The 26,974-nt window shown below is 40.2% G+C and overlaps 2 protein-coding genes across 4 annotated transcripts in view; one reads left to right on the top strand and one right to left on the bottom strand.

Moving 5' to 3' along the window:
* ITGA2 (integrin subunit alpha 2) overlaps positions 1-2,325 on the top strand; it is a 109,117-nt gene extending 106,792 nt beyond the window's left edge. The window contains exons 29-30 of the mRNA XM_082621640.1: positions 1,638-1,754; positions 2,211-2,325. Of these exons, the coding sequence (XP_082477766.1) occupies positions 1,638-1,754; positions 2,211-2,291 (198 nt within the window). The 3' untranslated portion in view covers positions 2,292-2,325. The remainder of the gene's footprint in view (positions 1-1,637; positions 1,755-2,210) is intronic.
* The window catches only part of MOCS2 (molybdenum cofactor synthesis 2), a 33,719-nt gene that overhangs the window by 1,125 nt on the left and 5,620 nt on the right, over positions 1-26,974 (bottom strand). The window contains exons 5-7 of one of the 3 annotated variants that reach the window (XM_082621638.1): positions 26,089-26,212; positions 24,089-24,194; positions 6,741-6,824 (exon numbers count right to left, since the gene is read on the bottom strand). In XM_082621638.1, the coding sequence (XP_082477764.1) occupies positions 24,126-24,194; positions 26,089-26,212 (193 nt within the window). In that variant the 3' untranslated portion in view covers positions 6,741-6,824; positions 24,089-24,125. Of the gene's footprint in view, positions 1-6,740; positions 6,825-23,259; positions 24,195-26,088; positions 26,213-26,974 lie in introns of those variants that run through there. The other 2 variants (XM_082621639.1, XM_082621637.1) reach the window with 2 other exon arrangements.

Here is a 26,974-nt window from a genome sequence, read left to right as displayed (position 1 = left end):
GCCCCGAGGCCAGCTTGGCAGCTGGCCCCAGTCCACTAGTCCACTGCTGCAGTCTATGGACTTGGCTAAAAAGCCAATGGCCTTGTGAACTCTGGACCTCTCTTGATGCCTGAGAGTGGAGCTCACAGCCCTGCTGTCCCACTACTTTCCCAGCAAAAATGATTCCACATAGAGGATGCTGCTCTGCTTCTGGTTTAGGACTATCAGTGAAGGCCCACACCCTCTCTTCAGAGGCTGGGGTGTGGAAAATCAGAAACGGAGCCAAAGGAAACGTGGGCTTCAAATTCAAAGTGCTATGAACTAAGCCTCATTCATTTCAGAAAAATGTAGTGTTCAGACAATACCTGGACCTCTGCTGAAATCTGTTTTTTTTAAGAAAGCAGTATTAAATAAATGCATTAATTAAAATTTCAAATTAACAATTTCAATGAACCTTTTGGAAGATTTTTCTTTTCATGGTTTTCTCTGAGCAACACTGATAAGTAATAGAGGCCAACTATTACTTGTGTCTATAAAAATATTTTTTTAATCCAAATAGCTTTTAAATAAATTTTAAAATTATATTTTGGAATCCAAATAATAATTGACCTATCCCTATAGGTAGACAAGTGATTCTTAAATTTATTTGAATTCCAAGCCCACTTAAAAAGCCAATACAAAAATCATGTACTCATAGTTCCCTAAAGATCCATGGAGCCTGGATTAGCAAGTTCTAGAATAGAGAGAAGTAGGGATATGACTGCCACTAAGCAGTGAACTACATGAATCTAGTTATTTTATTCCTAAATTTATAAAGCCTTAGTTTAGCTCTTAAAAATCCAAATGAGAAGAAATATAGTTACCAAAAGGCCAGACTCAAGTTTAGCCCAACTCATAAATTCTGTGGTGAAAAGCAGCTTATCTGCCACTGTAATTCAGTGTTACATCAAGTAAATAAATTAGGTTTTCTCCCCTTGTTTGGCTCCAAAATTAGCTCTTTGAAAATGGTTGTGATTCTTTCCCCAATTAAAGAAAAAAAAAAAGAATATACAGTTTTACTGTTAGAACTCTTACGGCAGCCATGCTATTACAAAGCCACAAAGACTGCCAGGAAGTGGACGTTAAGAATCATGTGTAACCTCAAGGGCAATTTATCACTGAAAAGGTCAACTTGAGCCCTGAGATATTACTTCTACTTGTTAACAATCCATATCAAGTAAATCAACATTTTAGGAGCCTGATTCAAAGTAGTTGTTGTTGTTATTGTTTAATCACAAGGAGTTTGTGTTGTTAATTTTTTGACTCTCCTCCCCAAGACTGGGTTCCAAATGCTTTCACTTGATGATGAGACTGGATGCCAGAAACTAAAGTTCCAAATTTCATAAGTGATTAAAGCATCTGAGACTGTCAGAGATGACATATCCACTAAATACTGATGCAGTTAAAGGAAGGAAATGGGAAGACTTGCATGCCTTGCCTGTATTTACAGGAGCATTTTGTCTCGAGATTGTACTGTACAATATTTAACTGAGGAATGTGATCGTGAGGAAGTCACATCCCCTTTCCAGACCATCTTATAAAATTAGAGGATTTGACTAGACCATCTCACTTTTTTTCAGTGCTAAATTAACGCAATTGTTTTGTATATACACTTACAGATTCCCGTTACCATAATGAAACCCCACGAGAAAGCTGAAGTACCAACCGGAGTTATAGTAGGAAGTGCAATCGCTGGAATCCTTTTGTTATTAGCTCTGGTTGCAATTTTATGGAAGGTAAGAAATGTTTCATATTTAAAAATACAGGGGTCCTGAAGGCCTCTGTCTTGAATTTCCTTATCACAGAGCAACTCTAAGTTTTATATGGTACCTCCTCATTATCATAAGAAAAAAGGAAATGCAAGTTTATTTGCAAATTCTCACTCATGTTCTTGAAAACAATCAGTAAGGATTTTATCTCTTTGGTCTTGGTCCCTTTTCTCCAACCTTCTTTCATTCAGACCCTGAATGTTTTGTTCACCTGCAAGTAAGTAGACCCTGAAAAATTTAACTTTATGCAATTCATTTCAACTCTGGGTATTAATCTCCTCGCTGAAGGGCTGATGCCAGGTCAACACTCTGCACACTGACCTCTCCAGATCCCCTCGATTCCCAGAGGTGCACGGAGGGGGGAGTCTGGGTCCATACAAAATAAGCCAGAAGTGGTAATGTTTTTACATCATCATCTTACAGCTTGGATTCTTCAAAAGAAAGTATGAAAAAATGACCAAAAATCCAGATGAAATTGATGAGACCACAGAACTCAACAGCTGAATCACCCAGCAGTTCCCACTGCAGTGGGACGGGGCAGCATCCCAGCCAGGGTTTACTATTCGCATGAACGGATTTCTTAAAAATCCCAGTGTAACTTAGTAACGTAACAGGTAAACTAGAACTGCAGGTCAGTTTGTAAAGAAACTGTGAGGGATTTGGGAGCGCAGGAGTATAAAGGGTAAAAGACTATTTTATGTTGGGGGGAAAGTGATCTTTACGTTGGCTGGTCCAGAGTTTACATGAAATGTTTCCAAACAGGAGAACTCTTAAAGAAAAATATAACCTTTCTCAGAATATTTTTTTGGGGAAAAACCCAATCATTTAAAATGATTGTTTTTAAACAACAAAAGTGGAAGTACTCGGTATAGGTATATAATTAGCTTGGATATATTGATGCTGATGGGCAAAAAAACCAACACAGGTCTTCAACTTAATGCTGCTCATCCAAAGTTGCCACAGAGGATATTTTCAATGATAATTTTGTTTATACACTAGGTAAAATTTGCTGTTGTCAGCCCACAGCTGCTTCCTTAGAGTCCCTTTCTTGCGATGATGTACTTATCAAAACATGCTTGATGACTGGTAGGGGCCTCCTGCAGAGGAAATCTCCATTTCACTGGGGGAGGGTTAGGGGCCTGAAGGATTTAGAGGCCAAAGCACAAACTTTTGTTTAAAATCTGTAACATCATTTATGGTAGAATCTTGTCTGTTGGAGGCCCCGCCTGGAAGGAGGAAATTTTTCTCCTTTAGGATGCATAACTGGCTGACCCTGACTGGCTGGCTGGCTGGCAGGGGGCGGGGGGGGGGGGGAACCTTGTGAATTTTTGAAAGATGAGTAATTTGTTTGGAATCCTTCCTCCTTCCACAATGAACCTCTCCCACCTCCTGGTGCCCCCATATTCTCGATGCCTGCTGCTGCCTGCCTTCCTCTCCAGGAGTCCAGAGTTTTCCACCCTCCTTGTCCAAATCTCCCACTACCAGGGCAGCTGCTCTTCTCCAGGTGTGAGAAGGCAGTCATCTGTTTCACTTCCACACTTGCGTGAATTACTGTATAATCCCCTTAACTTCAGGGAGCTATTTTCATTTATTGATAAATATGCAAGAAAAGCCCAAGTGAACTTCTAATTGTTGAGATTTCAGGCAGGGTAAACAAGGTAAAGTATAAACATCTCAGGAATTTGCAAGAAGTTACAAGGAGACATTAGAAACCACCCAATCAGCATGTGCACCTACTGTGCTTGTCTGTTTCTGGAGGACTTACACTTCCAGAAGAAGGACTTCCACCTGGGAGTTTGCTCACCAGGTAGTCTCACGCCCCAATTCCTGAGAGTCTTATTGAGTCGTCAGATCGGGATGAAGCCTGGTGACCTGTATTTTACAAGCATCCCGGTCCTTATGGTGTAAATGGGCCACTGTGAGGGCCACCACCCATTTCTCCTTCTGCACCTCCTTTTCTCTACTTCTGAGCCCACCTATCCTCTAGGAGGGACTGGGAGAAAAAGGGCAGAGATGAAGGCCGTGGGGACTATGTTATGTCAGAAAGTACATACCTAAAGCTTCAGACAAGTCACTTAGCCTCTGTAAACTTCAGTGTCCTTGTTATAAAATGGGGAGACTGGGGCGGAGCTCAGCAGCGACGCTTTTGACTTTAAAAACCTACTATCTGGGTTTCTTATAACACAAATAGACAATCCTCCAAGAATCTGACACTGAAAAGAATTAGGAGGAAAACAGGTATTTGCCCATGTGTGCCTGTGACGGCAGTGCAGGGCTGTCTGCACAGTTACAGAATTTATTTTGCATCTGACAAAACAAAGGGGGAAAAAAAGACAATTAGAAATAAAACATCAGGGGTTTACAGCAAAAACAGCATGGTATTCTCTAGTTACATGTGCTAGAGCCCAATTCTTTTAACAGCTGGATTCAAACACTGTTTCATTCCAAGAAAAATTGTTTTAAAAAAAGAGTGGAGGGGAAACTGGTCATTAAGTTGATAAAGACTATTTAACAAACTGGGTAACTGCTGTATATATTTACGAGTTTTTTGATGTAATAGACTGAGAACATTGGAAGTCATCCTTTTATTTTACTCTGCCTCCCCTTCCTTAGATGATAAACACTAATCTGAGGTCACATACTCACAGTGAGCTTGCGAGCTCTGGCAAGCCTTGCCCTGGATGAGCCGCCTTGACGGCACTGTTTCCATGAAGGAGTTGGATTACTATAAACTAAAAAATTAGCCATTTGTCTCTGCACCATTTATCACACTGGCGCAGGGTTTCTCAGTCTGGGCACTACTGACGTTTGGAGCCAGGTAATTCTTTCTTGCAGGGGCCTGACCTGTGCATTGGGGGATGTTCAGGAGCATCCCTGGCCTCTGGCTATGGCCTCTACCTACGAATACTAGACGCTCCCTCTCCCCCTCCCCCTCATCGTGGTGATCAAAAAATGTCCCCAGACATTGGCTAACGCCTCCTGGAAGGCAAAAATCACCCGACTGAGAACCACTGCACTAAGCAAGTGGCCTAAATATACAACTTCTGTTACCAGATCACAGATTTGAGGCAGAGGCTCTAGTGAGGAGTATCTCTCAAGCACTTTTAAGCAAAGCTTGAGTATTCATCCAAGAAATTAAAAAATTATTTGAGAAAAAAAGCTCTGTATTCCTATTCAGCCATACTTTTATTTTAAAAGTAAGTAGAATATGGGGCTTAAAAGATGTCATCTTCAAAGTTTCCATTTCATAAATGGTGTATAGACAATATGTATAGAATGTGATAAGAATTGAGTTGCTTCATGCATGGCTGCCACACAAGCCTTACAAAATACTAAAGTAGAACAGTCTGTGAAAAAAATGCATTGAGATTTGAATTTATGCATTGTCCATTTTAGCAGCAAAATGAGAACTGGACAGATTAGTAGCTGGCTGTGCTATTTTTATAAAATAGTAAAAGTTACTAACTGTGAAAAGAAAACTAAAACCAATTTATCATAATCACACAAGTGATTATACTACAAGTTATTATAGAAGGTATAATTTTATAATGTATTGTGATATACAGCTATAACGTAATATGACAGTCCCATAAATTAAGACATCATTAAGCAGAAAGCATTAAACAGGATTCCTCAAACTGAGCCCCCTGGTCCATCATTAATACAATTTGCACACAGAAAATAATTATATACACAGCTCTTAGGACTATGCCCTCATAACGCATACTCATTTCAATCAATTCGAAAGACTAGACCTCTAAAGGTAAAAGGTATACATGGGGGTAAAGTTTGAAACAAAAATGTTAACTATTTCTTTGAATCTTAAAGAATGAAAATGTAGCCATTATGTAAATATAAAAAATGGTTTCATTTGTACCTGATTTATTTTGGCAGATAAAGTCAAAATGTAAATGTATATATTGCACAACTATGTTAAATTGTATTATTTTTTTAAAGACAAATTGTCTAGGATAGTTTCCTTCACACATAATGTATAAATCTTTGTTAAGTATATTTGCTTTTTTGATAAACTGGTTTTTGTCTTTTTTTCTCTCCACCAAAAATATAAAAATGAATATGCATGTTTGTATATGAAGTTTCACAATTCGTTTGATTTTTGAGAAGCAAAAGATCAAATTGGAGCAGTAATCAACAAACTAGTTAAGAGCTTTTCTCCTATTAAAGTATGAGAATCAAACAGAAAAGTATTATTTAATTGTAAACCCCTCTTTAAATACCACATTACTGAATACAATTAAAATCATTTTGAAAATAAAGCTGTTTACTTTGGAATTTGAATTTTACGACTTAACGTATTTCACTGTATTTATCTTATGCACTCACTGTGCTTCAGAACACATTCAAGACTCAGTAGAAGAAGAGCAAGGATACATCTAACCTCTTACGTTAGTAGCAGCGGCCACAAGGATGCTTTTGCAGGAACCTTAAACTGCCTTCACAGCTTAGAGACTAGGTGTAAAGCCTTGCGCTGCATCACCTGGAGGCTGTTACAAAATGCAGATCTCAGGTGCCACACGGAACTGAATTCCAATTGGAAGTTTAAGATCATCAGATGATTCATATTATGTTAAAGTTTGAGAAGCACTAAAGCACAATTTACCTCTAGATATAAATATGTGCTTGATATAGGAAAAAAAAAATTGGTCAAACCGCTGCAGCCTATATGAGTAGTCATCTGCATAGTTTTTAAAAAAAATTTAATAGTAAGCAAGAGGGTTTACATCTTAAGGATTAAATATGCTGAAATGAACGTGCTGAAATTATAAAACAAGATACATATCAGGCTCATAGACTGGCCCTCATTGGGGGCCAGCTGGCGCATCAATGCAAAGGTTGCTGGGTATGTGTTGGGTTGCACACCTATGCACAAACATCTCCAATTCCTACCAGGTGGACTCCCACATGCCTTCCTCAGTTTGGCCCATCTCAATTCTGGTGAAGCACATCATAAGGGCAGCTGATTGCAGAACCACCACCAGTAAGCGTATCTGGTATGCTTCGTACATTAAAATACAACTTTGAAGAGAAAGAACATTCATTTTTCTTTGGATTGTCACAGAGTAGGTTAAAGACCTGTATCAAATCTACCATTCTGTTCCAAATCGGAAAAGTTTTATATTTATGTATTTTTAAAAAGTAATTCCTTTTATTCATTCTATATCACCTTTTAAAAACTACACAGAACATTTTTAAAAAATTCCTCATCCTATCATAACCCTTTAATATTTAAAACTAAGATACCAATTAAAGATTGGAAATAATCTTATTCAAAAAGAGGGACTGATTTTCATCTTAGGACCACTCCAACCTAACTAAAAGAAAAAGGCTACTAACTAAACTGAACTTCCTGATTCTGCGCAAAATAAAAGTAAAAAGCTAACTTAAGTTGTTCTTACTATAACCCTAGCTCCACTGCCCTCTGCTGGGTGAGCTACCTAACTACACCACACAAATTGTTACTGCCTTAAGAGAGGCCTTTACTACAACTAGGTGCTCAGGAACTACGTAGGAGAGACATTGCAGGATGGGAGTGAGGAAGACTGCAGAAGAAAACGCTGCACCTATCCACTCATTCAGCTAGCCAGATACTTTTACACATCTGTAAGCACTACAACTACACATCGTGTCACGTGTGTTTAATTTGGGGGCACAATACTTAACACCGACAGAACTTCTGAGCACTCTTGAGTGCGTGTCATGGTTAGACACTGTGGTGACAGAGACAAAAAATCCCTAGCCTCAGGAAGTTGACAGTCTAGTGATGGAGATAAATGAACAGATGGAGTACATGAGGTAGTGGTTAAGTGCCACTGCAAGATATAAAGTAGAGCAAGGGAAGGGAACAGGAATCCAGTTTTAAATAGGGTAGTCAGAGAAGGCTCTCTGAGGAGGTGACATTTAATTAGGGAGGAAGTGAGGAAGCAGACTATAGGAATTCCTGGAGGAAGGGCATTCTAGACAAAAAGACCGGCAAGGAGTCTTACTTAGGGAGAATAAGCCTGCCACAAAGCACCACAGCAAAGCAGGGAGCCTGGTGCAAGAGAGGAGGTGAGAGGGGCAGGCAGGAGCCCGATCATGTAGGTTGTAGGTCATGGTGAGAACACTGAAGTTCTAGGATGTGATTACCTATCAGAAGGTTCAAGTAGGATGATGAAGTGACCTAAGTGGGAGAAGGAAGGGGGACTGTCACCAGGCCACAGCAACAGTCCAAGAGAAACGGAGTGGTGGCTTGGATGACAAATGTAGCAGCAGAAAAAAGAAACGAGTGGATTCAAAAGATATCCAGGAACTGTTTTCTAATTCTCCAATAGGTTCATTCAGGGATCTAAGATCAAGATTCAAACTTCTGGCTCCTTAATCACTATTTCTCAAAACATGCTGAAAATACAGTGGCTCAACATCATATCTAAAGGACAAAAATATCCACAAAATCACAAAATACTTCATTTGTTGACCATCCACTATTACTTTCATCCAAAGATAAAATTCTTTAAATTTTGCTACCTGTTAAAAAACTTGAAACGCAAGTAATCTGAGTTTCCTACTTCTTGGGTGAATTTACATAGGCTGTCATACAAAGCCACAGTTCCAAAGTGACTTTAAACATTACAATCCACTTAAAGGCCGATTTTTTTAGGTTACTCTTCTAATTAGTGAAGCAACTAAGCTACGGGTGTAGAAAGGCTCTGTCAAAGTGATGCTAGCCCCTTATTACCTCACCACCAATGAACACTGCCACACCTAAGAAACTGGGGATCAAAGACCCTATTTAAATCCAGTGCAATGCACTAAAAACTGTCAGGGATGTTCCATCCCAGTTTTAGCATTTTAGTCCCAGATTAACTCCTTAACCTCTGTATTGGAGACTTAAAAGCATAATAGTCTGTGTTCCTGACTTAGAACAAAACCTACTCAAAATTAAGACATGACTTTAATAAAACATGCTTAGAGAATACTTTGTTCTTTAAATATTTAATTACCATCAATAAAGATCCTCTAAAGAAATATTTGAGTAGAAAAATCCTGAAATCCACATATACCTCATACATATATGACATAATAAACAACATATGAACATGGGTGCAAAATCCCAGGAATATCTGGTGGCCCAGTAATCTCATGATACTGTGCTTTCACACAGAATGTAACTGACTGTTGTCCAACCACCAGCCCCTGTTCTCAAATAGGAGGACAAAGTTTGGTGGGAGGGAGGCAGGCAGTGAATTCAGAGAGGGTAAGGTTGAGACCAGACAGACAACCCCATCTCGGTAAGGGAATAGTTGGTGGAGGATTTGTCAGCCTCCCCACGATTCTTCTGGTCCAATCTCTGAATAGGTGAAGGAATAAACACCAAATAAGCAGGAGATTCCTAATGTCCATATGGCTGTTCCAAAGGTCCCAGCCAAAGACAGGATGCAGGATCTTCCCCATGGTATCTAACATTGGCAGACAAAGACCACTGGTGGGTGCCTCGCACAGAACAGGCATTCAGTATTTGTTGAACAAATGAATTCCTTAGGTAAAAAATGCTTTGCTAGATGTAACTAGTGATATTACTGAAAAAAAAATCTTTGGGTATGAAAATGTAAGTCTTTGTTCCCAAAATGCACAATGATAATTTTATGATGTCAACTGCCCAAAATTATGCCAATATATTATTACTTTAAAAACTATATGGAGGTCAGATCAAGATGCCAAAGTAGGAGGACATGGAGCTCACCTCTCCTGACAAACATACCAAAATACATCTATGTGTGGAACAATTCACACAGAAAACCAACCGGAAACTTGGCAAAAGAACTCCTATACAACTGAAATGGCAAGGAAGATTTCCACATAACTGGGTAGGATGGAAAAGAAGCAAAAGTTGGGGCCTCTGCCCCTGGAAGGGATCTGAAAGGAAGAGAAGGTCCGCACAGGTGAACCCTCCTCCTGGGGTGTGAGCAGGCTGAGCCACAGACTGGGCATCCCAGGCCCAGGGTCCTACACAGAGGAGACAAGCCTGGTTGGTTGCTGGGAAAACTGCTGGGGCAGATAGAAGGGCTGGAGAAGCCTAAACTCTGCTCTTGAGGAGTGCACGCGTGCTGGCTTGCCAGCAATCAGGGTGGAGAGGGCCTCGCACTGGTGGCTGCCACCTCGCTGCACTCCCCAATCCAAGCAGGGTGAAAACCCTGGGCCCTGCTCACTCCACATCACATCTTGGCACAAGAGCTCAGCCAGCCAGACCCTGGGAAAAGACTCATTGTTGCTACACAGAGGCAGTCCGGGGGGCCAGGGGTGACCCAGGTGGGGCAGCAACGGCCACTGTAAGCACATGCACAGGCAGTGCCACTGGAACACGCTGCAGTCAGTCTCCTGGCCAAGCAAGCACCCTGGCCTCACCCACTCCACAACCCGGCACTGGATCTGGGGCAGACAGGTCCTGGGAAGACCGCCACTGAGGCAGCCCAGACCTCTGGTGGCAGAACAGCCACCTCAATTCCTGCAGCCACACGCCCCAACCTCCAGCCCCAGCTTAGCAAACGCTCCGGCCCCACCCGCTCCAAGCCACAGCCCTGCACTAGATCTGGGACAAACACAATGGGGGAAGAGACGGGACCTTGGGCTGTGTGTGAGCAGAGCCACAGACACCCACCTCGGTCCTCTGTGAGCTCACGGGCCTCACTTGCTTCAGCACTCCCCTCCTTGGGGGCAGAGCACACACTCAAGGGGAAGGGAGCCTGACTGAGCCTGACCCGCAGAGCTTCTATTCCAGCAACTGGGGATCAGGCTCCCCCCTTATCAGTGTGGTCACAGCCACAGGGCAGAGAGGAAGTCCTGCCTCACACCCTGCACAGGATTTACATCCTCCAACACCAGCCACACCCCCTATCAACGTGATAGTGGCCAGCACACTCTGAGGGAAGACGTGGCTGGCATCCATATCAAAACCAGCCCCTACACCCAAGACTTTGGACACACACGGTCTACATAGGGATGCTCCCACATAAAAACACCCCTTCAAGACCAAAACAGATAACTTTCTCCTAAGTTCATAGAGACAGAGAAAGTTAAGTAAAATGAAAAGGCAGAGGAAGTAGCACCAATTAAAAGAGTAAGAGGAATTCCCTGAAAGAATAAATAACGAAACAGGGTTCATCAGTCTACCAGACCCTGAGTCTAAAAAGTTGGTAATAAAAATACTAACTGAGGGCTTCCCTGGTGGTGCAGTGGTTGAGGGTCCGCCTGCTGATGCAGGGGACACGGGTTCGTGCCCCGGTCTGGGAGGATCCTATGTGCCGCGGAGCGGCTGGGCCCGTGAGCCATGGCCACGGAGCCTGTGCTCCGCAACGGGAGAGGCCACAACAGTGAGAGGCCCAAGCACCGCCAAAAAAAAAAAAAAAAAAAAAGAAAAACTAACTGAATTAAGAAAGATTATTGCTATAAACGCAGATCACATTAAGAAGGAACTAGAAACCCTAAAGATGAACCAATCAAAACTAGATAATTCAATTTTGCAGACGAAAAACAATCCAGAAGCAATGAATAGCCAACTAAATGACACAGGAGAACGAATAAGTGATCTGGAAGATGGAATAATGGAAATCACCCAATCAGAACAGTAGAATGAAAAATTTAAAAACATGAAAGCAACATATGAGATCTATGGCATAATATAAAACAGATCAACCTATACATAACAGGGGTTCCAGAAGGAGAAAAAAGAGAGAAGAGGATCGAAAATGTAATTAAAGAAATTATGGCTGAAAACTTCCCAAACCTGAAGAAGGAAACAGATATCCAGGTACAGGAAGGATGGAGGCTACCAAACAAGATGAACCCAAAGAGACCCACACCAAGACATGTCATAGAGGTTCGAGGGGGAAGACGGCGGAAGAGTAAGACGCGGAGATCACCTTCCTCCCCACAGACACACTAGAAATTCATCTACACGTGGAACAACTCCTACAGAACACCTACTGAATGCTGGCAGAAGACCTCAGACCCCCAAAAGGCAAGAAACTCCCCACGTACCTGGGTAGGGCAAAAGAAAAAACAGAGACAAAAGAATAGGGACGGGGCCTGCACCAGTGGGAGGGAGGCGTGAAGGAGGAAAGGTTTCCACACACTAGAAGCCCCTTCGCGGGCGGAGACTCGGAGTGGCGGAGGGGGAAAGCTTCGGAGCCATGGAGGAGAGCGCAGCCACAGGGGTGCAGAGGGCAAAGCGGAGAGATTCCGGCACAGAGGATCGGTGCCCTCAGGCACACACCAGCCCGAGAGGCTTGTCTGCTCGCCCGCTTGGGAAGGCAGGGGCTGGGAGCTGAGGCTCAGGCTTCGGTCGGAGCGCAGGGAGAGGACTGGGGTTGGCGGCGTGAACATAGCCTGCATGGGTTAGTGCACCACGGCTGGCGAGGAGGGACTCCAGGAAAACGTCTGCACCTGCCGAACAGACAAGAGACTTTTTCTTCCCTCTGTTTCCTGGTGCGCGAGGAGAGGGCATTAAGAGCACTGCTTAAAGGAGCTCCAGAGACGGGCGCGAGCCACGGCTAAAAGCGTGGACCCCAGAGACGGGCGTGGGACGCTGGGGCTGCTGCTGCCGCCGCCAAGAAGCCTGTGTGCGAGCGCAGGTCACTGTCCACGCCCCCTTTCCGGGGAGCCTGTGCAGCCCGCCACTGCCGGGGTCCCAGGACGGCTTCCCCGGGAGAGCGCATGGCACGCCTCGGGCTGGTGCAACATCACGCCGGCCTCTGTCACCGCAGACTTGCCCCGCGCTCCGTAACCCCTCCCTCCCCCCCGGCCTGAGTGAGCCAGAGTCCCCGAAGCAGCTGCTCCTTTAATCCCGTAGTGTCTGAGCGAAGAACAGGTGCCCTCCGGCGACCTACACACAGAGGCGGGGCCAAATCCAAAGCTGAGACCCGGGAGCTGTGAGAATAAAGAAGAGAAAGGGAAACCTCTCCCTGCAGCCTCAGAAGCAGCGGATTAAAGCTCCACAATCAACTTGATGTACCCTGCATCTGCGGAATACATGAATAGACAACAAATCATCCCAAATTGAGGAGCCGTGTGGATGAAAGGCTCTTGGTGCTGCAGCCAGGAGTCAGTGCTGTGCCTCTGAGGTGGGAGAGCCAACTTCAGGACACTGGTCCACAAGAGACCTCCGAGCTCCACATAATATCAAATGGCGAAAATCACCCAGATATCTCCATCTCAACACCAGCACCCAGCACCACTCAACGACCAGCAAGCTACAGTGTTGGACACCCTATGCCAAACAACTAGCAAGACAAGAACACAACGCCACCCATTAGCAGAGAGACTGCCTAAAATCATAATAAGGCCACAGACACCCCAAAACACACCACCAGACGTGGACCTGTCCAACAGAAAGACAAGATCGAGCCTCATCCACCAGAACACAGGCACCAGTCCCGTCCAACAGGAAGTCTACACAACCCACTGAAACAACCTTAGCCACTGGGGACAGACACCAAAAACAACGGGAACTACGAACCTGCAGCCAGAAAAAAGGAGACCCCAAACACAGTAAGATAAGCCAAATGAGAAGACAGAAAAACACACAGCAGGTGAAGGAGAAAGATAAAAACCCACCAGACCTAACAAATGAAGAGCAAACAGGCAGTCTACCGGAAAAAGCATTCGGAATAATAGTAAAGATGATCCAAAATCTTGGAAATAGAAGAGACAAAATGCAAGAAACAGTTAACAAGGACCTAGAAGAACTAAAGATGAATCAAGCATCGATTAAAAACACAATAAATGAAAGGAAAAATACTCTAGATGGGATCAATAGCAGAATAACTGAGGCAGAAAAACGGATAAGTGACGTGGAAGATAAAATAGTGGAAATAACTGCTGCAGAGCAGAATAAAGAAAAAAGAATGAAAAGAACAGAGGACAGTCTCAGAGACCTCTGGGACAATATTAAATGCACCAACATTCGAATTATAGGGGTTCCAGAAGAAGAAGAGAAAAAGAAAGGGACTGAGAAAATATTTGAAGAGATTATAGATGAAAACTTCCCTAATATGGGAAAGGAAAGAGTTAGTCAAGTCCAGGAAGCACAGAGAGTCCCATACAGAATAAATCCAAGGAGAAATACGCCAAGACACATATTAATCAAACTGTCAAAAATTAAACACAAAGAAAACATATTAAAAGCAGCAAGGGAAAAACAACAAATAACACACAAGGGAATCCCCATCAGGTTAACAGCTGATCTTTCAGCAGAAACTCTACAAGCCAGAAGTGAGTGGCAGGACATATTTAAAGTGATGAAGGAGAAAAACATGCAAACAAGATTACCCAGCAAGGATCTCATTCAGATTTGATGGAGAAATTAAAACGTTTACAGACAAGCAAAAGCTGAGAGAGTTCAGCACCACCAAACCAGCTTTACAACAAATGCTAAAGGAACTTCTCCAGGCAAGAAACACAACAGAAGGAAAATACCTACAATAACGAACCCTTTACAATTAAGAAAATGGGAATTCGAACATACATATCGATATTACCTTAATGTAAATGGACTAAATGCTCCCACCAAAAGACACAGATTGGCTAAATGGATACAAAAACAAGACCCATATATATCCTGTCTACAAGAGACACACTTCAGACCTAGGGACACATACACACTGAAAGTGACAGGATGGAAAAAGATATCCCATGCAAATGGAAATCAAAAGAAAGCTGGAGTAGCATGTCTCATATCAGACAAAATAGACTTTAAAATAAAGACTCTTAGAAGAGACAAAGAAGGACACTACATAATGATAAAGGGATTGATCCAAGAAGAAGATATAACAATTGTAAATATTTATGCACCCAACATAGGAGCACCTCAATACATAAGGCAAATACTAACAGCCATAAAAGGGGAAATCGACAGTAACACAATCAGAGTAGGGGACTTTAACACCCCACTTTCACCAATGGACAGATCATCCAAAATGATAATAAATAAGGAAACACAAGCTTTAAATGATACATTAAACAAGATGGACTTAATTGATATTTATAGGACATTCCATCCAAAAACAACAGAATACACATTTTTCTCAAGTGCTCATGGAACATTCTCCAGGATAGATCATATCTTGGTCATAAATCAAGCCTTGGTAAATTTAAGAAAATTGAAATTGTATCAAGTATCTTTTCCGACCACAATGCTATGAGACTAGATATCAATTACAGGAAAAGATCTGTTAAAAATACAAACACATGGAGGCTAAACAATACACTACTTAATAACGAAGTGATCACTGAAGAAATCAAAGAGAAAATAAAAAATACCTAGAAACAAATGACAATGGAGACACGACGACCCAAAACCTATGGGATGCAGCAAAAGCAGTTCCAAGAGGGAAGTTTATAGCAATACAATCCCACCTTAAGAAACAGGAAACATCTCGAGTAAACAACCTGACCTTGCCCCTAAAGCAATTAGAGAAAGAAGAACAAAAATCCCCCAAAGTTAGCAGAAGGAAAGAAATCATAAAGATCAGATCAGAAATAAATGAAAAAGAAATGAAGGAAACGACAGCAAAGGTCAATAAAACTAAAAGCTGGTTCTTTGAGAAGATAAACAAAATTGATAAAACATTAGCCAGACTCATCAAAAAAAAAAGGGAGAAGACTCAAATCAATAGAATCAGAAATGAAAAAGGAGAAGTAACAACTGACACTGCAGAAATACAGAAGATCATGAGAGATTACTACAAGCAATTCTATGCCAATAAAATGGACAAACTGGAAGAAATGGACAAATTCTTAGAAATGCACAACCTGCCAAGACTGACTCAGGAAGAAATAGAAAATATGAACAGACCAATCACAAGCACTGAAATCGAAACTGTGATAAAAAATCTTCCAACAAGCAAAAGCCCAGGGCCAGATGGCTTCACAGGCGAATTCTATCAAACATTTAGAGAAGAGCTAACACCCATCCTTCTCAAACTCTTCCAAAATATAGCAGAGGGAGGAACACTTCCAAAGTCATTCTACGAGGCCACCATCACCTTGATACCAAAACCAGACAAGGATGTCACAAAGAAAGAAAACTACAGGCCAATATCACTGATGAACATAGATGCAAAAATCCTCAACAAAATACTAGCAAACAGAATCCAACAGCACATTAAAAGGATCATACACCATGATCAAGTGGGGTTTATTCCAGGAATGCAAGGATTCTTCAATATACGCAAATTAATCAACGTGATACACCATATTAACAAACTGTAGGAGAAAAACCACATGATCATCTCAATAGATGCAGAGAAAGCTTTTGACAAAATTCAACACCCATTTATGATAAAAACCCTGCAGAAAGTAGGCATAGAGGGAAATTTCCTCAACAGAATAAAGGCCATATATGACAAACCCACAGCCAACATCATCCTCAATGGTGAAAAACTGAAACCATTTCCACTAAGATCAGGAACAAGACAAGGCTGCCCACTCTCACCACTCTTATTCAACATAGTTTAGGAAGTTTTAGCCACAGCCATCAGAGAAGAAAAGGAAATAAAAGGAATCCAAATTGGAAGAGAAGAAGTAAAGCTGTCACTGTTTGCAGATGACATGATACTATACATAGAGAATCCTAAAGATGCTACCAGAAAACTACTAGAGCTAATCAATGAATTTGGTAAAGTTGCAGGATACAAAATTAATGCACAGAAATCTCTGGCATTCCTGTACACTAATGATGAAAAATCTGAAAGTGAAATCAAGGAAACACTCCCATTTACCATTGCAACAAAAAGAATAAAATATCTAGGAATAAACCTACTTAAGGAGACAAAAGACCTGTATGCAGAACGTTGTAAGACACTGATGAAAGAAATTAAAGATGATACAAATAGATGGAGAGATATACCATGCTCCTGGATTGGAAGAATCAATATTGTGAAAATGACTCTACTAACCAAAGCAATCTACAGATTCAATGCAATCCCTATCAAACTACCACTGGCATTTTTCACAGAACTAGAACAAAAAATTTCAAAATTTGTTTGGAAAAACAAAAGACCCAGAATAGCCAAAGCAATCTTGAGAACGATAAACGGAGCTGGAGGAATCAGGCTCCCTGACTTCAGACTATATTACAAAGCTACAGTAATCAAGACAGTATGGTACTGGCACAAAAACAGAAAGATAGATCAATGGAACAGGATAGAAAGCCCAGAGATAAACCCACGCACATATGGTCACATTATCTTTGATAAAGGAGGCAGGAATGTACAGTGGAGAAAGGACAGCCTCTTCAATAAGTGGTGCTGGGAAAACTAGACAGGTACATGTAAAAGTATGAGATTAGATCACTCCCTAACACCATACACAAAAGTAAGCTCAAAATTGATTAAAGACCTAAATGTAAGGCCAGAAACTATCAAACTCTTAGAGGGAAACATAGGCAGAACACTCTATGACATAAATCACAGCAAGATCCTTTTTGACCCACGTCCTACAGAAATGGAAATAAGAACAAAAATAAAGAAATGGACCTAATGAAACTTCAAAGCTTTTGTACAGCAAAGGAAACCATAAACAAGACCAAAAGACAACCCTTAGAATGGGAGAAAATATTTGCAAATGAAGCAACTGACAAAGGATTACTCTCCAAAATTTATAAGCAGCTCATGCAGGTCAATAGCAAAAAAACAAACAACCCAATCCAAAAATGGGCAGAAGACCTAAACAGACATTTCTCCAAAGAAGATATATAGACTACCAACAAACACATGAAAGAATGCTCAACATCATTAATCATTAGAGAAATGCAAATCAAAACTACAATGAGATATCATCTCACACCAGTCAGAATGGCCATCATCAAAAAATCTACAAACAATAAATGCTGGAGAGGGTGTAGAGAAAAGGGAACACTCTTGCACTGCTGGTGGGAATGTGAATTGGTACAGCCACTATGGAGAACAGTACGGAGGTTCCTTAAAAAACTACAAATAGAACTACCATATGACCCAGCAATCCGACTACTGGGCATATACCCTGAGAAAACCATAATTCAAAAAGAGACATGTACCAAAATGTTCAGTGCAGCTCTATTTACAATAGCCCGGAGATGGAAACAACCTAAGTGTCCATCATCAGATGAATGGATAAAGAAGATGTGGCACATATATACAAAGGAATATTACTCAGCCATAAAAAGAAACGAAATTGAGCTATATGTAATGAGGTGGATAGACCTAGAGTCTGTCATACAGAGTGAAGTAAGTCAGAAAGAGAAAGACAAATATCGTATGCTAGCACATATATATGGAATTTAAGGGAAAAAAAATGTCATGAAGAACCTAGGGGTAAAACAGGAATAAAGACACAGACCTACTTGAGAATGGACTTGAGGATATGGGGAGGGGGAAGGGTAAGCTGTGACAAAGCGAGAGAGAGGCATGGACATATATACACTACCAAACGTAAGGTAGACAGCTAGTGGGAAGCAGCCGCATAGCACAGGGAGATCAGCTCGGTGGTTTGTGACCACCTGGAGGGGTGGGATAGGGAGGTTGGGAGGGAGGGAGATGCAAGAGGGAAGGGATATGGGAACAGATGTATGTGTATAACAGATTCACTTTGTTATAAAGCAGAAACTAAAAAAAAAAAAAAAAAAGACATGTCATAGTTAAAATGGCAAATGTTAAATATAAAGAGAGGATTCTAAAGGTAATGGAAGAAAAACAGAGTCAGTTACAAGGGAACCCCCCTAAGGTTATAAGCTGATTTCTCTGCAGAAACTTTGCAGACCAGAAGGGAGTGGCATGATATATGCAAATTCCTGAAAGGGTAAAACCTGCAACCTATGATACTCTACCCAGCAAGACTATCACTTAGAATAGAAAGAGAGACAGAGAATTTCTCAGACAAGCAAAAACTTAAAAAATTCAGCAATACTAAACCTACACTATAAGAAATACTGAAGGGTCTTCTCTAAATGGAAGAAAAGAATCTATAGGAAAGGGAAAATCGCAATAGGAAAGGCAAATATAAAGTAAGGATTGAAGATCACTTAAATAAATCAGTACATAGATTAAAAAAGAAACAGAAAATGTAAAAGCGATTTTAACTACAATAAGCAGTAAAAGAATAAGCATGAAGATGTAAAATAGTACATCAAAATCACAAAATGTGGAGGAGTAAAAAATGTAGATCTTTTAGAATGTGTTTGGACTTGAATAACTTAGTTTAAAGCAAGTAGATATTGTTATGGATCAACATACATGAACTCCATGGTAACCACAAATCAAAAACATACAACAGATTCACAAACAAGCAAAAAGAAAGGAACTCAAGCATACTACAAAACAAACTCACCAAACCACAAAATGAAAAATAAACAAAGTAGAACTGGAAAACAAGGAATAAAATGGCAATAAGTACATACATATCAATAATTATCTTAAATGTCAATGGACTAAATGCTCTAATCAAAAGACATAGAGGAGGGGGCGGTGCCTGGAGATCCTGATGGGACCGTGTCTCTCTCGGTTCTTCCTATTTTGGTGTCTGTGCTGATGTAACTTTTGCATTATGGCTGTTTAATCTCAGTTATTGCTTATATCCTTGCCTCGTGAGCAACCCTTAAACATAAGGAAAATGGGGCTTTAAAGAGGAGATTCCCTCTGACGGGAGGATGAGGAAACGCTTGCAGGCGGTGGTGAGTTCGAAGTGCTGCCTTCATAATGCGGATCCTTATTTTCCCATCAGGGGTTGTTACTTTACTCTCGCAGAGGGTTTTCCTACCTGCGATTTCTTCCAATAAAATACGTCTTATAAGCAACCACTGTATTTGCTTTCCTAAAACAATTCCCACCAGGACACTGCCTTGATCAGAAGCCGTGGGACTTCCCGTGTGGCGCTCAGAGTCTTACACATCACGGATCTTTCTAACCTGATGTCTCACAGCTCCCCTTAATGCAGCACTTTCTCCTGCATTGAGCTTGGGCATTGCCACCTGCTTAAAAAAAAAAAAAAAAAAACACATAGAGTGGCTATTGTATAAAAAAATGAGAACCTGCAATATGCTGCCTAAAAGAGACTCACTTCAGGGCAAAAGACATATCAGACTGAAAGTGAAAGGATGGAAAAAGATATTTCATACAAATGGAAATGACAAGAAGCTGGGGGTAGTAATATTCATATCAGACAAAATAGACTTTAAAACAAAGGCCAGGGGCTTCCCTGGTTGCGCCGTGGTTGGCAATCTGCCTGCCAATGTAGGGGACATGGGTTCGAGCCCTGGTCGAGGAAGATCCCACATGCCGCGGAGCAATGAAACCCGTGCACCACAACTACTAAGCCTGCACTCTGGAGCCCGCGAGCCACAACCACTGAAGCCCACGCACCTAGAGCCCGTGCTCCGCAACAAGAGAAGCCACTGCAATGGGAAGCCTGCTCGCTGCAACTAGAAAAAGCCCGCCCACAGCAACAAAGATCCAACGCAGCCAAAAATAAATAAAATAAATTTTTTAAAAAATCAAACAAACAAAGGCCATAAGGAAAGACAAAGGAGAGTATTATATAATAATAAAGGGATCAATACAAGGAAAGGATATTACACTTGTTAACATATACACACCCAATACAGGAGCACCTAAATATATAAAGCAGATACTAACAGACATAAAGGGAGCAATTGACAGGAACACAGTAACAGTAGGAGACTTTAACACCCCACTGATATCAAAGGACTGATCATCCAGACAGAAAATCAATAAGGCAACAGAGGTCCTAAATGACAGAAATGACCTGCTGGACTTAACTGATATGTATAGGACGCTACATCCAAAAAAAAGCAGAAAACACATTCTTTTTAAGCATGCATGGAATGTTCTCTAGGCTGGACCACATACTAAGACACAAAACAGCCTCGAAAAATTTAAGGCGGTAGAAATTATATCAAGCATCTTTTATGAACATAATGGTATAAAACTAGAAATCATCTACAGAAAGAAAAACGAGAAAAACACAAAGATATGGAGAATAAACAACATGGTTTTAAAAAAAAAACAGTGAGTCAATGATGAAATCAAAGAAGAAATAAGAAAATACCTGAAGACAAACAACAATGAAAACAACCTTACAAGATTTATGGGATACAGTAAAAGTAGTTCTAAGAGGGAAGTTCATAGTGATACAAGCCTTCCCCAAGAAACAAGGAAAATCTCAAATAAAAACTTAACTTATCACCTAAAAGAATTAGAAGAAAAACCAACAAAGCTCAAAGTCAACATAAGGAAAGAAATAATAAAGATCAGAGAGGGAATAAATAAAATAGAGATCAAAACACAACAGAAAAGATCAATAAAACCAAGAATTGGTTTTTTTTAAAAGATAAACAAAAGTGACAAACCTCTAGGCAGGCTCACCAGGAAGAAATGAGAGAGGACTCAAATAAACAAAATAAGAAATGAAAGAGGAGAAGTTACAACTGATACCACAGAAATACCAAAAAAAAAAAATCATTCAAAGCAATCTACAGATTTAGTGCAATCCCTATCAAAATACCCATAACATTTTTCACAGAATTAGAACAAAAAAACCCTAAAATTTATAAGGAACCACAAAAGACCCAGAACTGCTAAAGCAATCCTGAGAAAAAAAGAACAAAGCTGGAGGTATAACCCTTCCAGACTTCAGACTATACTACAAAGCTACAGTACTCAAAACAGCATGGTACTGGCACAAATACACACTCATAGATAAATGGAACAAAATAGAGAGCGCAGAAATAAACCCACACACCTATGGTCAGTTAATCCACAACAAAGGAGACAAGAATGTACAATAGAGAAAAGACAATCTCTTCAACAAGTGGTGTTGCAAAAGCTGGACAGCTATATGTAAAACAATGAAATTAGAATATTCCCTCACACCATACACAAAAATAAACTCAAAATGGTTTAAAGACCTAAATATACGAAATGACACCATAAAAGTCCTAAAAGAGAACACAGGCAAAATATTTTTTGACATAAATCTCAGCAATTATTTTCTTAGGTCAGTCTCCCAAGGCAAAAGAAATAAAAAGTAAAATAAACAAATGGGACCTAATGAAAGTTAAAAGCTCTTGCACAACAAAGGAAACCATCAACAAAATGAAAACCTTCAGAATGGGAGAAAATATTTGCAATGATGCAACTGACAAGGGGTTAATATCAAAAATATATTTATAAACAGCTCATATAATATCAAAAAAACAAATGCCCCAATAAAAAATTGGGCAGAAGACCCAAACAGACATTTTTCCAAAGACATACAGATTACTAACAAGCGCATGAAACACCACTAATTATTAAAGAAATGCAAATCAAAACCACAATGAGGTATCGCTTCACTGAGTTATCACAGTCAGAATGGCTATCATCGAACAGTCTATAAATAATAAATACTGGAGAGGATGTGGAGAAAAAGGAACGCTTGAACACTGTTGATGGTAATGTAAACTGGTGCAGCCACTATGGAAAATAGTACGGAGGTTCCTTAAAAAACTAAAAATAGAACTACCACATGATTGAGCAATTCCACTCCTGGGTATATATCCAGAAAACAAGAAAACTCTAATTCGAAAAGATACACGCACCACAATGTTCACAGCAGCACTACTGATTACATAATAGCCAAGACAGGGAAGCAACCCAACAGATGACTGGCTTAAGAAGATGTGACATATACACACATACACATACAATGGAATATTACTCACCACACACACAAAACAAAATCACCATTTGCAGCAACATGGATGGATTTATGGAATCTTATGCTTAGTGAAATAAGTCAGAGAAAGACAAATGCTATATGATATCACTTATATGTGGAATCTAAAAAAATAACACAAATGAATCTATATACAAAACAGAAACACTCACAGATATAGAAAACAAACTTATGTTTACCAAAGGGGGAGGATGAAGGGGAAGGACAAATTACGAGTATGGGATTAACAGACACGAACTACTATACATAAAACAGATAAGCAACAAGGATTTACTGTACAGCATAGGGAATTATACCAAAATCTTGTAATAACCTATAATGGAATATAATATGCAAAACCCCCCAAATCACTATGCTGTACACGTAAAACTAACAAAATATTGTAAGTCAACAATACTTCAATTTAAAAGAAAAAAGAACTATATGGAACTTATATACTAAGATCTACCAAGATAGTATATAGGTCGACCAAGCAAAAACTGGACCATTGGGCTTCCCTGGAGGCACAGTGGTTGAGAGCCCGCCTGCCAATGCAGGGCACACGGGTTTGTGCCCCGGTCCAGGAGGATCCCGCATGCTGTGGAGCGGCTGGGCCCGTGAGCCATGGCTGCTGAGCCTGCACATCTGGAGCCTGTGCTCCACAATGGGAGAGGCCACAACAGTGAGAGACCCGCGTACCGCAAAAAGAAAAACAAAAAAAACTGGACCATTATTTAGTATAAAGATTTTTCAGAAAACATAACTTTATTAATGATAATGTTGCTTAAGCTAAAAAAAACTATCTGAAAATACTTTAGCAAATAATCATATAATTTCCCTTTTTAATTGGTTGTGGGTACAATTTTATAACTAACATTATAACACAAAGCACCCTTGTTGCTAGCTTGCCTTGTTTTACAATAATTTTATGCTGATTTATATATTGATACAATACTAATAACTAATAAAATACAGTAAGTATTATGGTAAGATTACTTATTCTGAAATACTAGAAAGCTTCATATGATGAAATATCTTAGGTATTATCACTGAATTTTTAAAAACAGCGTATTGCTTTTAAACTTTTAAAATCGTGTTTATTTAGCTTATTTTAAAAATATATAAATTCTAAAAATATATCATACCAAGAGTAACTGATAAGGACTTTTTACATCTTCCAGTTCCGCCTACATTCCCAAAACGCATCCCTGACACCAATGATATCACTGGGCATAGGGGTAGGGGGTTGGGGGCAGCCTCTGAGACAGTCACTGAGGAGGGACCACACCTCAATGTGAGTCAAGTTACAGTTAGAGCTTAGTCATAGAATAATATGTCTACCACAGGCATCTTTCCTTACATTTAAATTATTCTTCCATTTTTTCCCTAAAGCCTTTCTTTCCTCTATCTCTAGTTCCCGAATAAGCCCTCATCCTAAACACTCATTTATTTTGCTTTTTTTTCTCTCTTGTTCCACTGGTGTAACGTTAAGAGTTTATGTTCAGTAAACTATCTTCTGGAGAAGAAAAATCAAAACATGATCAAAGATAAGAATTTACCAAGTTTAAAATTTAAGACTCTAAAAACCTAAGTGGTTTAATCATCGGTTGCCCAAAAGCATTCTTTGTTTCTTTTCCAAGATGATGATGATTCTTCATAGATTTCCTAAAAAAGCAGAACCATAATAAGAATTTAAAGGAGAGCATTTTAATAAATGCAAATATATCTGAATAAATCAGGCGGATGAATATCACAACTATTTATATCTGCTCCTCTTTTAACAATCCAATGGCCATTTGCATAAGGCATTGAGAGCAAACAAACGAATAAACACGCTCCCTACACTCAAGGACCCAGTTGAGTAGGAGAAACGACAGACAAGAAGCCTTAACAAGACAAGGGGCAAACACAGAAAGGAATAAACAATTAATTCCACTTGGGATCATGACAGGAGACAGCCTGGGCAAGTTTATGTAGGGAAGATGGAAGGTCTTTCAACATTTTTTCTTTCCAGACACACCTACTACTTCCACATTTCTAAATATGCGTTTCCAAAGGCCGAAGGGATATTTCCATTAGCTTTGAAATTAAGAGACCACCATAAAGGTTCCTAAACAGGTCTGAGCTGCATGCTGGTGGCAAACACCCTGTAAGTGTGTGCCCTACCCACCTGCCCATCCCTTGCCTGTATCACAGATGATCTCAAAGCATGGGCTGAAACCAGAACCAGACTAGAATTCAGATAATTTTTGAACAGAAGGGGAATAAGAATATATCACTTTCTCTTCTCACTCTCTAGTCAGATTCTATTTCTGAAGGGGTAGAAATCCTAATTCAATTATCCTCTGAACACCTGTACACCCTCCCACCCTCTACAGACAGAGAAGTAAATAGAAAGCCCAGCCAGTTCTTGAAGCATCACAATGAGAGTATACCCCCAACTCCTACCCACTCCCTTATTTGGGGGAACTACCATCTCATCTACTTTGTCAGCTGGCTGTCCATTCTTTGCTCCAAGGCAAAGAATCTCTTCCAGCCAGGCTCACAATTCATTCTGGAATACTTTTCCTACCTTGCTCTCCCCAGGGTCTCATGGTCTATCAAAATTGTGGCAGCCTTGTTCACAGCAAAGCAACCAGATATCTGAGCTTCACTAAGACAGATTCCTTTCACATATCCTATCCTCTAATCCCTAAGTATCCCCTTATAACAATGGGTTTCAGTTTTTATCCAGAAAATATGGTCACTAAATTTCACAGGTGCTGGTTCAGAGTCCAATTTGCTCATCTCACCACTGGTCCTTCACTCTGGCCTTCTGCTCTACTGGGCAGTGAATCCATTCCTCAGCTTTGCTATCAGCCACAATGCTGTTGGGCAATGTGAGGCTCTTCAGTGTCACTACACTTTTCTGAGAATACAGAGTGATCCCACTGTTGAGGTTACTCCACCAGGGGAGAAATCAGGGAGCTGGGCCTTTTCATATCTTCAGAATGATCTATTTAAGCAGGGACTTGTTTGCTTTTATTGATGGGTTTGATGTATGGACGAAAAACAAGATAGAATTTCCTACTTAGGTTTTTAAATCCAGTTACTATGCATTTTCTCCAAGGAGGCAATATCCCACTTTTCTTTTCCTAAAATGAAGGAGTTCTAGGAGAAGGCTCTTTTGCCTTGAGAAGTCTCTATTTTAGCCAGTGACTAAATAGCCATGCATTACTCCTGCTCTCCAAAGGAAAGACCCTCTAACTCAAGGGAATTCTAATATAAGGGATAATACTTCATATATGAGCCACTGGAACATTCTAGACTAGGAATTCTAACTGTTACCACTTGTTGAGGTCTTCTCCAGGCCATGCATTCTTTGGGGCACATATTTTTCATGCTTAATAAATTTTGCAAAGGAGATTATTACATAAACATCCTATTTCCTAGAAAAAGAAAACAAGATCCTATAAAGTCAGGGAAGTACATACTCTGTATGTACTCTTCTTCCTTGTTCTTTAAAAATTCCTGAGAAAAATCATGTCCAAAGACAAAATTAGATATTTTCTTAACTTACCTTTTTCCATATGGGCACCTTGGCTTTTAAAGTATCAATGGCATAGCTCACAGCTTCGAGGGATGCAGTCCTATGGGCTGAGGACACAGCAATGATAATGCTTGCTTCTGACACTGGAACTAAGCTTTAACAAAATGAAGGAAAAAATTCATCATCTCCTCTGAAGCTACATGTTAAAAAATCTACTAGACATGTGAAAAAAAATAAAAATTCCAGTGAAGCATTCCTAGAACTAAATATCCAGTTCTGTTTTACCTAAACATCCCATTTAGTTAGAAAACAGTAATTCATCCCAGTTGCGTTTAGCAGGAGGTGCCAAGCTTGTGACTAATCTGTAAGCATGTATCCACTAAATTTACTGAATGGGCAACAAGATGAAAAGTACCTCATTGATTCAACAAATATCTGATCAAACAAACAAGGCACAGTGCCAGGTAATGCCTAGAAATACAAACTAATCGCATGATAAATATAATGTAGAATTTAAAGTATTAAATAGCAATGAATAGTAAATAACAGAATTGATAACATTAATAAAATTATAGTTATCAATAACAAAGTAATTACTAATAGATGATAGATTTAGTCCCATTGCTGGGTTCTTTTCAAAGCCTGGAACTCCACTCTTCTTAGTGATACAAAACAGCAAACTAATCTAATGACCTTAAAAGGCTTTTACATCAAAAAAATCTCAGACTGTCATATAAACAGGGTACAGACTACAAAACAGTTCTGAAAAGGTCTCATGGCCTTTAGCACACATCAGCACAGGCTGTTGGGAACAGGGCCAAAGAATCTTGCACATTTGGACTTTGTTACAGCATCAGCCATGCTCCAAATGTTACAATGTAACAAGCAGCCTTAAAGGCACTGTCTGCCAGAATGA

This window comes from Mesoplodon mirus (genome assembly GCF_964341445.2).
Source record: "Mesoplodon mirus genome assembly, chromosome: 5".
Lineage (NCBI taxonomy): Eukaryota > Metazoa > Chordata > Mammalia > Artiodactyla > Ziphiidae > Mesoplodon > Mesoplodon mirus.
This window is presented reverse-complemented; position numbering and strand designations above follow the sequence as displayed.